Source organism: Thamnophis sirtalis, unplaced genomic scaffold (genome assembly GCF_051295495.1).
Source record: "Thamnophis sirtalis isolate CommonGarterSnake01/CBP01778 unplaced genomic scaffold, rThaSir2_p1.2 scaffold_9, whole genome shotgun sequence".
Taxonomy (NCBI): Eukaryota; Metazoa; Chordata; class Lepidosauria; order Squamata; family Natricidae; genus Thamnophis; species Thamnophis sirtalis.
The window spans coordinates 22,585,697-22,598,372 of record NW_028261389.1 but is presented as its reverse complement, the minus strand read 5'-3'; the positions used below and the strand labels follow the sequence as shown (position 1 = coordinate 22,598,372).

Below are 12,676 nucleotides of genomic sequence, written 5' to 3'. Positions count from 1 at the left end.
ATGGTAGAGGATAGGAAGGCCTAGAGGAACATTGTCCATGAGGTCGCGATGGGTCAGACATGACTTCACAACCAACAACAACAATCTTTCAATTGCTTTCTGTTGCACAAGCAGAGAACCAACTTGATTTTTTACTATCAAAGGAGATAGTATGATTTTGGGATCGTGACACTATGCCCAAACCTATATGTGATTTAATAACCACATTGGCTGCGTTCTTATAACATGTTAAGCCAAAATTAGATAAGCCATAGAAAAATGTGTGGTACACTACGGTATATTCCTGAATTAAACCCAAAGTCATAATGAGCTCTCTTTAATTTTGGATTCATATGCTAGCTGGGATTTCTGCTAGTTGTAGCTCCAGCACACCTGGAGGGCATCACATGGGGGAAAGATGGTTTGTTTTGGCAACTAATCTTTAGGGTCTGAGGCAGAGATATTTTCTGTTGACATTTTAGCCAGAAATGGCCAGTATTGGAGCTGGTTTGGCATGTAAATAATGGATTCTGTAACTACTCTGTGATTTCACCACACAGCCACTAAATGCAGTGAAGCAAAAAAATCCCATGGTAGCAAGGAAGGTGGGATTTTCCTCCCATTTGTCAAACAAATACCTGTGAGCCCAAAATCTGGCTATGTAGTTCTATGGAATATAGTTAGGTAAAAGATCCCCTCGCACTCTGAAAGGCGGTGCTCATCTCAATTTCAAAGCCGAAGAGCCAGTGCTGTCTGAAGATGTCTCCGTGGTAATGTGGTCGGCATGACTAAACACCAAAGGTGCACAGAACACTGTTACTTTCCCACCAAAGATGGTTCTTATTTTTCTACTTGCATTTTTACATGCTTTCGAACTGCTAGGTTGGCAGAAGCTGGGACAACTAACGGGAGCTCACTCCATAACGCAGCGCTAGGAATTCAAACCGCCGAACTGTCGACCTGTCTGATCAACAAGCTCCGCATCTTAGCCACTGAGCCACCGCATCCCTCATGGAATATAGTTACTAACAGCATATTCTCCTCTACTATGGGAGAGGCGAACCTAAGCCATTTCTATTAAGAAAAAATATATATAAGAGAACTCAGTTCTATAACCAAAGAACTGACAAAAATACACACGGCAACTGCCAAGAACTTGCTCACTCAAAAAGCACGAAGGTTATCTTTGCAGGGTAAATGACAAGTGACGCTACCAGCATTAGCCCAGGCACATAAGGGTTGCTTTTCACAAACCCTTTCTATCAGCCAGCATATCATTTAAAGCGTGGCATTCCACAACATGTGCCTAACAAAGAGGCCATTTAAGACCCAGCTCTCCCTGTGCTAATCTTCCAAAACTGAGAAGGGAGACATATCGCAGCACTATTCGGGTGTTTAACTTAACACTGGAAAGCTGCATCCAATAGCCTAATGCAGTACAGTCACAGTCCAAGAGAAGGGCTTATTGCCACCTCTGCTGAGGAACAGAAGGCATTTTTTAAGCGGGATCAGATAAAGAACAGAATATGAACCCGCCATCTCCGTATATGAAAAAGTGAGATTAGCACCTGGACTGATAAAATAATAAGCAGAAAAGGATGGAGGGAGGCTTTATCTCAAGCAGAAAATGGGAAGGTCACAATGTGTGCATGCAGACAAGCTTCATTAAGTGCCCATTTCAGAATTATGAAACAAGCAAATTTGAAATGTACCCCTCCTATCCAGACCTACATTGTGTATGTGAGAGAGAGAGTGGGGGAGGGAGGGGGGAGGGAAGGAGGGAGAGCGCTACAACTCTACTTCCACATTTCAAACACTTAGGTTTGTTTAGATAAGCTGGTGAAACTCTACTTTGAACAACGATGTCTGAAAGCAGTGACAGCTCCTTCATAATGACAAGCTTATGGTACATTAAACTTTAAATGAGAGGCAAATTCCTGCATTAATTTTACCAAGGCATTCGCAAGCAGGAGAAGTAAAGCCATAACTGGAATAAGCAGACCAAGGCCAGACAGCGCCAACTTATCTCCCTATTCAATTAAAGATTTTTAAAATGTACTATTTATAGCAATAATACTACAGATGAGGAACTACATTGCTCGTCACCCTCAAAAGTTCAAAAGCACTGATGACTTAATACTTCCTCATTTAAAACTCAGTAAAGTATTTTCAGTGCATCTATATCCTCATGCTTACCTATTATTCATCCATCCATCCATCCATCAATCCATCATCCATCCATCCCTTTTAGATAACTACAACATTGGCTCAAAACCAAATCAGAGCATTATTTGTTGGTTGATAGTGGACGAGAAAGTTCAAGTCGGTGTTAGTGGGGGGGCAGAGATCGTCCCCTAGGCCCCTAAATTATGGGGTGCCTCAGGGCTCGGTCTTATCCCCCCTACTATTCAACATCTACATGAAACCGCTGGGAGAGATCATCCGCAGGCACGGGATTAGATACCATCAATATGCGGACGATACTCAATTGTATCTGTCCGCCCCGTGCCAACTCAATGAAGCGGTAGACGTGATGAGCCGGGGCCTTGAGGCCGTTATGGACTGGATGAGGGTTAACAAGCTTGTGCTCAACCCAGAAAAGACCGAGTGGCTGTTGTGTTTTCCTCCCAAAGATTTGACTAATATTCCACCACTCAGGCTGGGGGGTCAAATTTTATACCCCTCAGAGAGGGTTCGCAACTTGGGAGTCCTCCTGGATCCACAGCTGTCATTTGACCACCACTTAACGGCTGTGACCAGGGGGGCATTCGCCCAGGTTCGCCTGGTGCGCCAGTTGCGACCCTACCTGAATCGGGAGGCTCTCACAACAGTCACTCGGGCCCTTGTGACCTCTAGGCTGGAATACTGCAATGTGCTCTACATGGGGCTGCCCTTGAAGAGCATCCGGCGACTTCAGCTAGTGCAGAACGCAGCCGCGCGAGTGATTGCGGGTACACCTCGATTCACCCGCATAACACCTATCCTCCGCGAGCTGCGCTGGCTACCTGTCGATCTCCGGATGCGCTTCAAGGTGCTATTAGTCACCCATAAAGCCCTACATGGCAGTGGATCTGGATACTTGAGAGACCACCTTCTGCCAATTACCTCCCTGCGACCAATAAGATCCCATAGATTAGGCCTCCTCCGCATCCCATCGGCCAGCCAGTGTCGGCTGGCAACTACAAGGAGGAGGGCCTTCTCAGCAGTAGCCCCGACCCTTTGGAACGAGCTCCCCGTGGAGATTCGTACCCTCTCCACCGTCCAAGCCTTCCGCATAGCCTTGAAGAACTGGCTCGCCCGTCAGGCCTGGGGACAATGATAGTTACCCCTCCCGAATGATGAATGTATGTTGCCTACTATTTTATTATATGTTTCTATCTTAATGTCTGTATTCCCCCTTCCCGGTTTTGTGTGAGCCGCCCTGAGTCCCCTCAGGGAAAAGGGCGGCCTACAAATACTAATAAACTCTAAACTCTAAACTCTAAAACCACAGTTATCATAACCAAGAAACGAAGACTCAGCTTAAAATGATCTAATTTTTGCAAAGAACTGCTGACTTGAAGGACTAGTAAAAAAAAATATCCCTCCTTAAACACAGTCCCCTAAAACAGTTGTCCTAGGCACATCCACACATCCTCAGCTTTAGACGTATATTGTGTTCCTGTTAATTGAGTAATACATTAGACTCCCAAAGTCATGAAAATGCCCTTGGAAAAAGGAGCTTTTGGAAAATCTAGGAATGCAAGGGAATATTTTTCAAAACAGCATCCAAGTTAGCCTTCTATCATTAAAGCAGGGTTAGCTTTATGCTGCCAACGAACACCAGTGAATCTATAAACACTTTATTTGATATTTGCCGGGTGGTTCCTTACTCTGACTTTAATTTTTAATTGAAAATGGAAAATTGTCATGCTACAAAGGAAAGCATAACCTACAGCATCTTGTTTTCAAGGTTCCCCCAAAGGCCCAGTTGGCATTTTTAGAAAAACAAAATGAGGACGGAGAGAAATGGTTCAGTGTTACAATATATGTGGGAAAGTATCCACTTACCTACAAAAAACCCAAAAACAGAGATATGTTGCGAAGTCCTATATATCCATGATGGCGAACCTGTAGCACACGAAGCCATGTTACCCGGCATGCACAGCCTTGCCTGTTTGTCTTCTGGGTTTCTGGTGTGCGTGCGCATGCCACAATTAGCTGTCCTTCACACGTGTGACAGTGCTGAAAACCAGTGTGCCCATGCACACCGGCCAGCTGATTGTCAGGTGTGCATGCATGCTACAACCCACAAGTTAGGCTTTTCTTGAGTACAATCCCTTCACATGTGCGGCATGTGCCAAAAGCTGGCATGTGCATGCGTGCCGGCCAGCTGATCATTGGGCGTGCATGCACGCTAGAACCCGGAAGTTCGGCTTTTCTGGCATGTGGCCCCGATATGTACACACATACACGATGTTTCTGCCAATCTTTTCAGCACTTGGTGCCAAAAAGATTCACCATCACTGCTATATAGCTAGAACTAGTTTTATAGTAAATGGATGTTGCATTACAGTCCTGTAACCATCTTGTGAATAAGTGTCCCAACAATAGATGTTATGGGACGAGACCTATGACATGCTCTCAAAATTCCAAATGTGCTCAGAAGAACAGAAATACAGTAAATAAATGATAACAACAGTAATAGCAATTATTAACAGTAGTACTATATGCTATTCATACCCGCAGCATTTTACCAAACCCTGAGGCTACCCTAAAAAGTTTACAAGATAAAAATTGATTCACAGGTATGGGAATGAAGAGAGTAGTGCCATAAAGATTTATGTATCTTTGGGTTTTGTGGTATGATTTATATTATAAAGCAGAAAATATTTGGATAACAGAAGATAGTAGACCTGATAAAGTAAAAGTCACAGGCGTAGATGTATCAGAAGAAGAAATATTTCCAGCTGACAACTATTACTCATTTCATTCCCATTGTTTTGAAGCAAAATAATCACATAAATATAAATTAATTCCTATGGAGACTTGGACAAAGGAAAAGGAAATAGAACAATTACCCAGTTTAAAGGCATTTAGAACAGTCATTTAATTATAGTATGAGTTTTCAGTATGTTTTGTTTCAGTCATGATTGTGAGCCTGTTTTTTTTAAAAAAAATAAGTCAATCAATTTCTTTGTTTCTTTCTATTAATTGATCTCAATAATATAGCATAAAAGGCCCTTGGTTATTCTAATAGGTTATGTCAGGGAGAATCACAAACCACATATTGTAGTTTGAAATAATGTTGAGTGACTTATTTGAATCAGAGGCACAAAGAATAGTTTACACCAGCATCTACCCAGAAACACTTTCATAGGAGTCTAATTAAAATTTAACTGCCATTAAATTTTCAAACAAGCAACCAGTTGATAATGGTGATGAATTCCTGCAACTATAAATGTAACTATTTCTAATTTCACAAATATATTAATCTTTAATGTGGCACAAAATGTTTTGTTGCAAAAACATTCATAGTCACATATATTCGACTTTCTTAGATTATTTTAAAGAGATTGTTTTAAAATCTTTATCAGAGGTAAACTTTTGCAGACCTGAGTCCACTTTTTGAGATGGACAGTGTCTTCCTTAAGTTGATAGTATCACACTGTGAATTTTGTTTCCTCAAAAGTAATTTTAGCTTGGAAACCGAACAGTCATGATCTCGTCGTTCCTTTAAACTGCATTTTGAGAAAGTTTAACTCATAAATCCACTTACCAAGCAAGGAGAACCAACACTATCACCAGAAAAGTCAGTGTGGCTGTTGTAACATTAGTCTCAACCAAGTCAAGCCTCAAGCCATCTGTAAGTCCCATTGTCTTCTTTTGGAGAAGCACGCTGGTCAAACAGGCAGAGAGAAAAAAGGATGTTTCATTAGTTAGGTAGTGACAGACTTCTAACCGTTAATACAAGTGACAAGCTACAGTAAAAGAGGAACCAAGGAAATTTAAGTGTCACATCAACGTCACTCCAAAACCAAACACCAACTTTTCCTGTTCTTGCATCTTTACAGAGACAGGATTAAGGGTTTCCTGTATCAGTAGGCCAAGACAATGCTCTTCCAAAGATCTCTTCAACATTAACAACTACAACAGCAATAAATATTTACATAGCGGCTGCCTGATATTGCAGAGCTGGCATGTAGGGATGGATAAAGGATAAGCATGAACTAACCTGGTATAGATTTCAAAGCCCAGGGGGCAGTGGGTATAAAAAAAAAATCAATGAGTTCTTCATCTCTGTTTAATAGAAAATATCTTACACAACATGAAGACTCTGGGCTTGCATTCTTGATTAATAGCAATACTGCTGGACAGACGGCTTTAGAAAAAAGCTATCCAAAGACTTACTCAATTTCTGAATGGGCCAAATCGCTCTTTGCAGACCTGTCAATATTTTTTTTCCCACCTGCATCTAAGTGGGACAGAAATATCCCTGGCCATATCTGGCTTCCACTGTGTCCTTGTGGCATTCCTTTCATCTCATTCTTAGACTAGGAAGACCAGCTTCAGTCATTGTTATCTGTATGGGTTTTAAAGCAGTATTTCCCCTCAAATAGCACCCATTAACAAGGTTTGTAAAATCTGTAACAGTTTCATCACTTTTTATCCAGGAGATAAAGTCAGATGATCAATAGTGGGAAGGAACAAAAGGATCCTTATTGGCTTTTTGTTTTTATTTTTTCCTTTCTTCCAGTCCATGATCTATCTCACCTGCTGCCATTCTGCTGTTGTCTCCTTAAAAAGCTAGATACAACAATGATGCACTGACGGTATTTTAGGCCTATGCAATAGTGCTATGGTAAACATCTAGTAACACTAGATGATTTAGTGCTGTGATGGCGAATTGCACGTGTGCCATAGGTGACACGCGGAGCCCTCTCTACGGGCCATCATTCAGCTCAGCTCTATCGCGCATACACCCACGCCTCCCGCCAGCCAGCTGATTTTTGGGTCTCTTGTGGGAGACATGCACACATGGGGGGGGGGCAAGGGGTCACGCACACATGCGCCAGGGATGCAGTGCAGGGTCCCCATGGCCCATTTATGGTCCCAGGAGGATTCAGGGAGGCCTGCTAGGTCCAAAACAGGCCGCTGAGGGGGTCGCACTCGCATGCAGAAGGACAGCGGGGGTTGCATGCGCAGGGGCGTGGCCTGCAGGGGGGGTTGTACGCTCATTGCATTATGGGTGTGGGCACGCACGCACAAGCTGTCACACACAAATACAAAAACACAAAAGAGATAGCCATCACTGGTTTAGTGCAAGGTTGAAGCAGGGTATTCATGAAATGGGGGAACCAACTCAATTCCCTCTCCCTAACTGTTCCCCAATTAGAGTTTGGATGGAAACTGAAATCCAGCATTTGTTGCTTATTTAAAGAAAGGAAAGAACCCTACTTAAAAATGCTGCTTCTGACTCAGCTTTCTCTGTGACTTTGGTCTTTTTTAATATATATATTAAAAGCTGATGAGAGCTAATAAGGAGTCGAACTCTGTAGCTTAGTGGCTAACACATCTGCCTAAGATGCAATACAGCACAGGTTCGATTCCCAGTAAGGGTATGGCTAGCTGATGAGAGCTAAATAGCTTGAAATAGATCTATACTAGTCTCCCTTTATTTATTTATCAGCACAAATACAACAAATGTAACAAAAAGGCAACAGTAAAAAATATTGGGTTTCTGCCTGGATGGTCTCTTGTGACGAGCCGAAGGACAGAGAATGGAAGTAGTGATCTTCCTCCCATATTTGGGCATACCGGGGGTTGTAACTCTAATATATATATATATATATATATATATATATATATATATATATATGTATGTATGTATGTATGTATGTATGTATGTATGTATGTATGTATGTATGTACGTACGTACGTACGTACGTACGTACGTACGTACGTACGTACGTACATACATACATTTATCAGCACAAATGCAACACACACACACACACACATACACAACCACACACACACACACACACACACATATATATATTCAGTTCAGTTTATAACAAAATAGGGCAGAGGAGGAAGAGGACAAGGAGCAGTTTGGAGACAATACCAGAGTCCTGCATCCAGGCATGCACTGTGCTGTTGCATCGCCTTGATTGGCAAATGTTTTTCCTGTCGGCCAGTGATGGGCAGAAGAGGGAGGATGTGAACTAATCACTTTGCTTATCACACGTTCACATGCCCAGGACAGCACCATTCAGCAGTGAGTGAGAACAAAGCAATTGAGGAAGAATAGTGATCAGCACTGGGGCAGCAAATGTCATAGCTTTCTGCTGACTCAAGGATAGACTGTACTTTAATGCAGTAGTGGAAAAATGATCTACATTAAAAATCACCTCTAAAAATGAAAAAAAAAAAGACCTTTGTGGAAATACCATGCTTGACATCCAAAGAGGTGGTTAGTAAACATGTAAACATTCCCTCCATTGAGTAGATCACTGGTGCATTCTAGTTTGGCACTAATTTCTTTGAGTGGAAATAACCATCCACATTTAAGTTTTTCTCAAAAGCCTAAAAAAGTTTAAAACTAGCAGCACTGGAGAATATGCAATAGGCATCAAATTGCAAAAAGACCTTTTCTGTTGTGGCACCCAATTTATAGAAACCTAAGGAAATAAGGAGGGGCGCGGTGGATCAGCAGCTAAGGCGCTGAGCTTGTCGATCAGAAAGGTCAGCAGTTCTAATCCCTAGTGCTGCGTAATGGAGTGAGCTCCCGTTACTTGCCCCAGCTTCTGCCAACTTAGCAGTTCGAAAGCATGTAAAAATGCAAGTAGAAAAAATAGGAACCACCTTTGGTGGGAAGGTAACAGCATACCATGCACCTTCGGCGTTTAGTCATGCCGGCCACATGACCATGGAGAAATCTTCGGATAGTGCTGGCTCTTTGGCTTTGAAACGGAGATGAGCACTGCCCCTTAGAGTCAGGAACGACTAGCACATATGTGCAAGGGGAACCTTTACCTAAGGAAATCCTCCTACAGAAAAAAGCATAATACTGCTATCAAGGTATATGTTGAAATCTAATTATTCATGCCACCTTTGGATATGTCTCAGCTAATGGTTTTATTACATTTTAATATTATTTGACATGCTTTACTGGACATTTTTTGAAGATTCATAATACAATAGACCTTGCGCAAATAAGAAGTCTTATAATTCCTGACAGACATCTGTTTAAGACTATGAGAACAAATTGTTAGATTTACATAAACCAAGGTGGATTTAATCCAGCATTTGCCCTGGAGGACTCATCTAGAGTTTTAACAACATATCGTGAACACTTTCACAAAATGACTGCCATAGTGGTCATAATGTATTCACTGAGGCAAAACTAAGTATCCATTGATGCATCCCTTTCAGTCCCCCACAAAATATTCTTCACCATCTTGGATAATTGTTTTATTCCCCAGCAACACACACACACACACACACACACACACACACACACACACACACACACAAACCTCTTTATGAATAAAGCAAAGCAGCTCCATGCCATTTAAACATATCTCTGTGACTTCTTCTGTTCAAGATTTGAATTGAAAGGTGTTTTAGATCAGTGTTTATCAAACTCAGCAATTTTAAAACCTGAGGACTTTAACTTCCAGAATTCCTTTGTTGAGCTGGGAGTTGAAGTCCACACATGTTAATGTCGATGACATTGAGATATACTGCTTTAGATTCAGCATGGGCACCTTCAATCTGTAAACAGCACCTCAAAGACAGAAATGGAGACTCATAAAAATGTTTTGGTAAACATGAAGTGGCAAGGCAGCTATTATATAGCTCTACATGGTTACCACCTTCATAATTATTTTAAATTAGCTGATAACCCAGTGTTACCCAGGTAATTATTTATAGGGGGGAAACATCCGGACAAAACATAATTTCTAATGTTGGATTTTCACCCTCACCAGAGGGAGCCCCCTTGTGGAGTACTGGGAAGCTGTTACCATGGTAACTCCACTGTGCTGTACAGTAGAAGTCAGTACGGCACAACAGGCTGCATCTTAACAGAACACACATCCCAAGGGGTATTACTCTTACTCACACAGTATTTTTTTCCAGCGAGTAAATCATCTGTGTACCAAGTTTGGTTGAAATTGCTCGAGGCATTCCAGAGTTATGCTGGAACACACACACACACACACACACACACACACACACACACACACAGTTGTTTTTACATATGTAGATACATAATTCCTTTTACAAGCTGCTAACAAGTGTAGAGGAGGTATTTATTTGGATTCTCTGCCACTTCACTATGGAATACAGCAATAGGCCTTACATGGGGCTGCCCTTGAAGGCCACTCAGAAGCTACAGCTGGTCCAGAATGCAGAGCACAAGTAATTATAGAAAACTTCAGTACAGCCATGTAAACTTCCTAATTGTACTGTATTTATCACCAGCAGGCTTCCAGGTACCATTCAAGTTATCACTTACAAGGCACCTTACATGATGTAGGGCAGTAATGGCGAACCTTTTTCGCCTCGGCTGCCAAAAGCTCGAGTGGGCGCGCTATTGCATACACTCACATGCTGGTGCCGTCCCCTGCGCATGTGTGCGTGACCCCACCCCCACTGCCCCGTGCATACACGCAGGCGCGCACGGCTTTCTTGGAGCCTGGGGAGTGTGAAAACATACCTTTTCTGTCACCCTTTTGAATAGCTTTTCCCTTGAGGTTTTTTGGATTATTCTCCTTTGATTTGGATACTTAGGCTTTAAACATTCAGAGTGTGGCTTTATCAAATCATTGTTTGACAAGATTATGCAAATTTTAAAACCTTAAAAGTCAGGTTTTTGTACCTTCTCTGGCAAGTCTCAGAAACAAGTATTCTATATTTGTATTCCCATAAATATAAAGGCAGGCTTTCAATTGTTTTTATTGCGGTTTTTAATGCCTCTGGTTTAATTTACATGTTAGATTTTACTTCGTCTCACTGAAAGCATTGATAGAACTAGGAGTAAAATAAATTTAACCGATAATGTAATTAATCCTAAAAACACATCTCTAATTCCCTTTGTTATATTCTGTATTCTTATCACACCAAAGCACATGGACATGTATGCTCACTAAATCACCAATGTAACAGAAGTCACTTCGAAGGAAGACTGGCCTATACAATATCCAAACTAGAGTTTACTCTCTGTTCTAAAAAAGACATGCAGTGCTTTGTGTGTGTATGATACAGATTAAGTAAAAAGATCAATGAATTCACTAGGAGCTTAGCAAAGCATTTCACACATCCAATGTGTTGTGCCTGTGTTTATAGCATTAATAGCACCAATACTTCAAAATGCAAATCTAAATCAATAAATGCATTGCCACACCACTGCGGTCCAGAAAGCAACTGCTTCAAAACAGGGAAATTGCAAATCAACCAGCTCTTCCCTATTGAGCACTTGGACTGTTCTCCTCAAGTCAATGTCAATAGTTCCTTTATTGTACCCTTTGCTGGCATAATTGGCCAGCACTATTTGATTCTAAAGGAACAACCCATGTTATGCAAAAAATGCGGGAGTTATGGCAAGCAGGATACAGGAAAACTTGAACGTAGGAGGTTGCTTTGTATTGTGCCGAAGTATTTGGCATGTTGATGCCACTATTGGCAGCAAATCTCTAGGGTTTCACGAAGACAATTTTCCCAGGTTCTGCTGCTTGAGATTATAAAGAAAATAGCTATTGTCAGAGGTTAGGATCAGGGCGTCATGCAAAGCATCCCTTGGAAGATAAACTGTGGTAGCAAGAACTACCACCTGCTACAGCAAGAATGAAGTAGGGCCGGGATATACAAAGCCCCAGAGTGTTTCTAGAAGACTGCTTCTCAACCTCAACAACTTTAAGATGTCTGGACTTCAACTCCCAAGCTGCATGTGTTGAAACTCAGACATCTTAAAGTTGCTTAGGTTAAGAAACACTGTCATAGGAAGCGATCTTTGAAACTGCCAGCTTCCCATCATACAAGTTTATCTAGACAGCTACAAATGCAAAAAAAAAAATAGTTTTTTTTAACATTTGGAAGAGCTAGCTGAGCAGAGAAAAGTGTTTAGTCCGTAAAAGATTGTTCCTTAAGTACTTCTCTGTTTATTTCCCTTTCCAATCATTCCTCCTCTTCTACAGAATTTCTTTAGAAGCATCAACTGGTTTATTCACAGGTTTATTTCCCTTTCCAATCATTCCTCCTCTTCTACAGAATTTCTTTAGAAGCATCAACCGAAAGTTCTAAATTACATAGAAAGAAAAAGCAATGTATCTGTTAGATATTAGTTCTAACTACAGTGGTTTCCACCAAGGTCCTCTGTTCCGGTGGGAACAGAGGTTTAATCCTATTGGTTGAAAGGTCTGACAGCTCCCTATAACAGGGCTCAACCTTTGCTGGATTGTTCTCAGTTGTTGTAGTCAATAAAGAGCTGTTGTTACGTAGGAGTAACAATCTAACAGTATCCAAAGATAAATTTAGCTTGACTAGGTGCTTTATTAAGAAACAGAGCTGGAATTTAAGAGAATTGGGAGCCCAGTCCTCACCTCAATTTAATAGTACAATTTTGTTATTTTATATTTTTTTTAAAAAAATTAAGGACTACAGTTTCTTTATGGCAATGTGTATTGCTTCACAAACTTTAAAGTCATAAACA

At 41.3% G+C, this 12,676-nt stretch overlaps 1 protein-coding gene across 2 annotated transcripts in view; it reads right to left on the bottom strand.

Moving 5' to 3' along the window:
* TBXAS1 (thromboxane A synthase 1) overlaps positions 1-12,676 on the bottom strand; it is a 298,523-nt gene that overhangs the window by 258,034 nt on the left and 27,813 nt on the right. For both annotated transcript variants that reach the window (XM_087723026.1, XM_087723027.1), the window contains one exon: positions 5,738-5,857. In XM_087723026.1, the coding sequence (XP_087579152.1) occupies positions 5,738-5,835 (98 nt within the window). In that variant the 5' untranslated portion in view covers positions 5,836-5,857. The remainder of the gene's footprint in view (positions 1-5,737; positions 5,858-12,676) is intronic.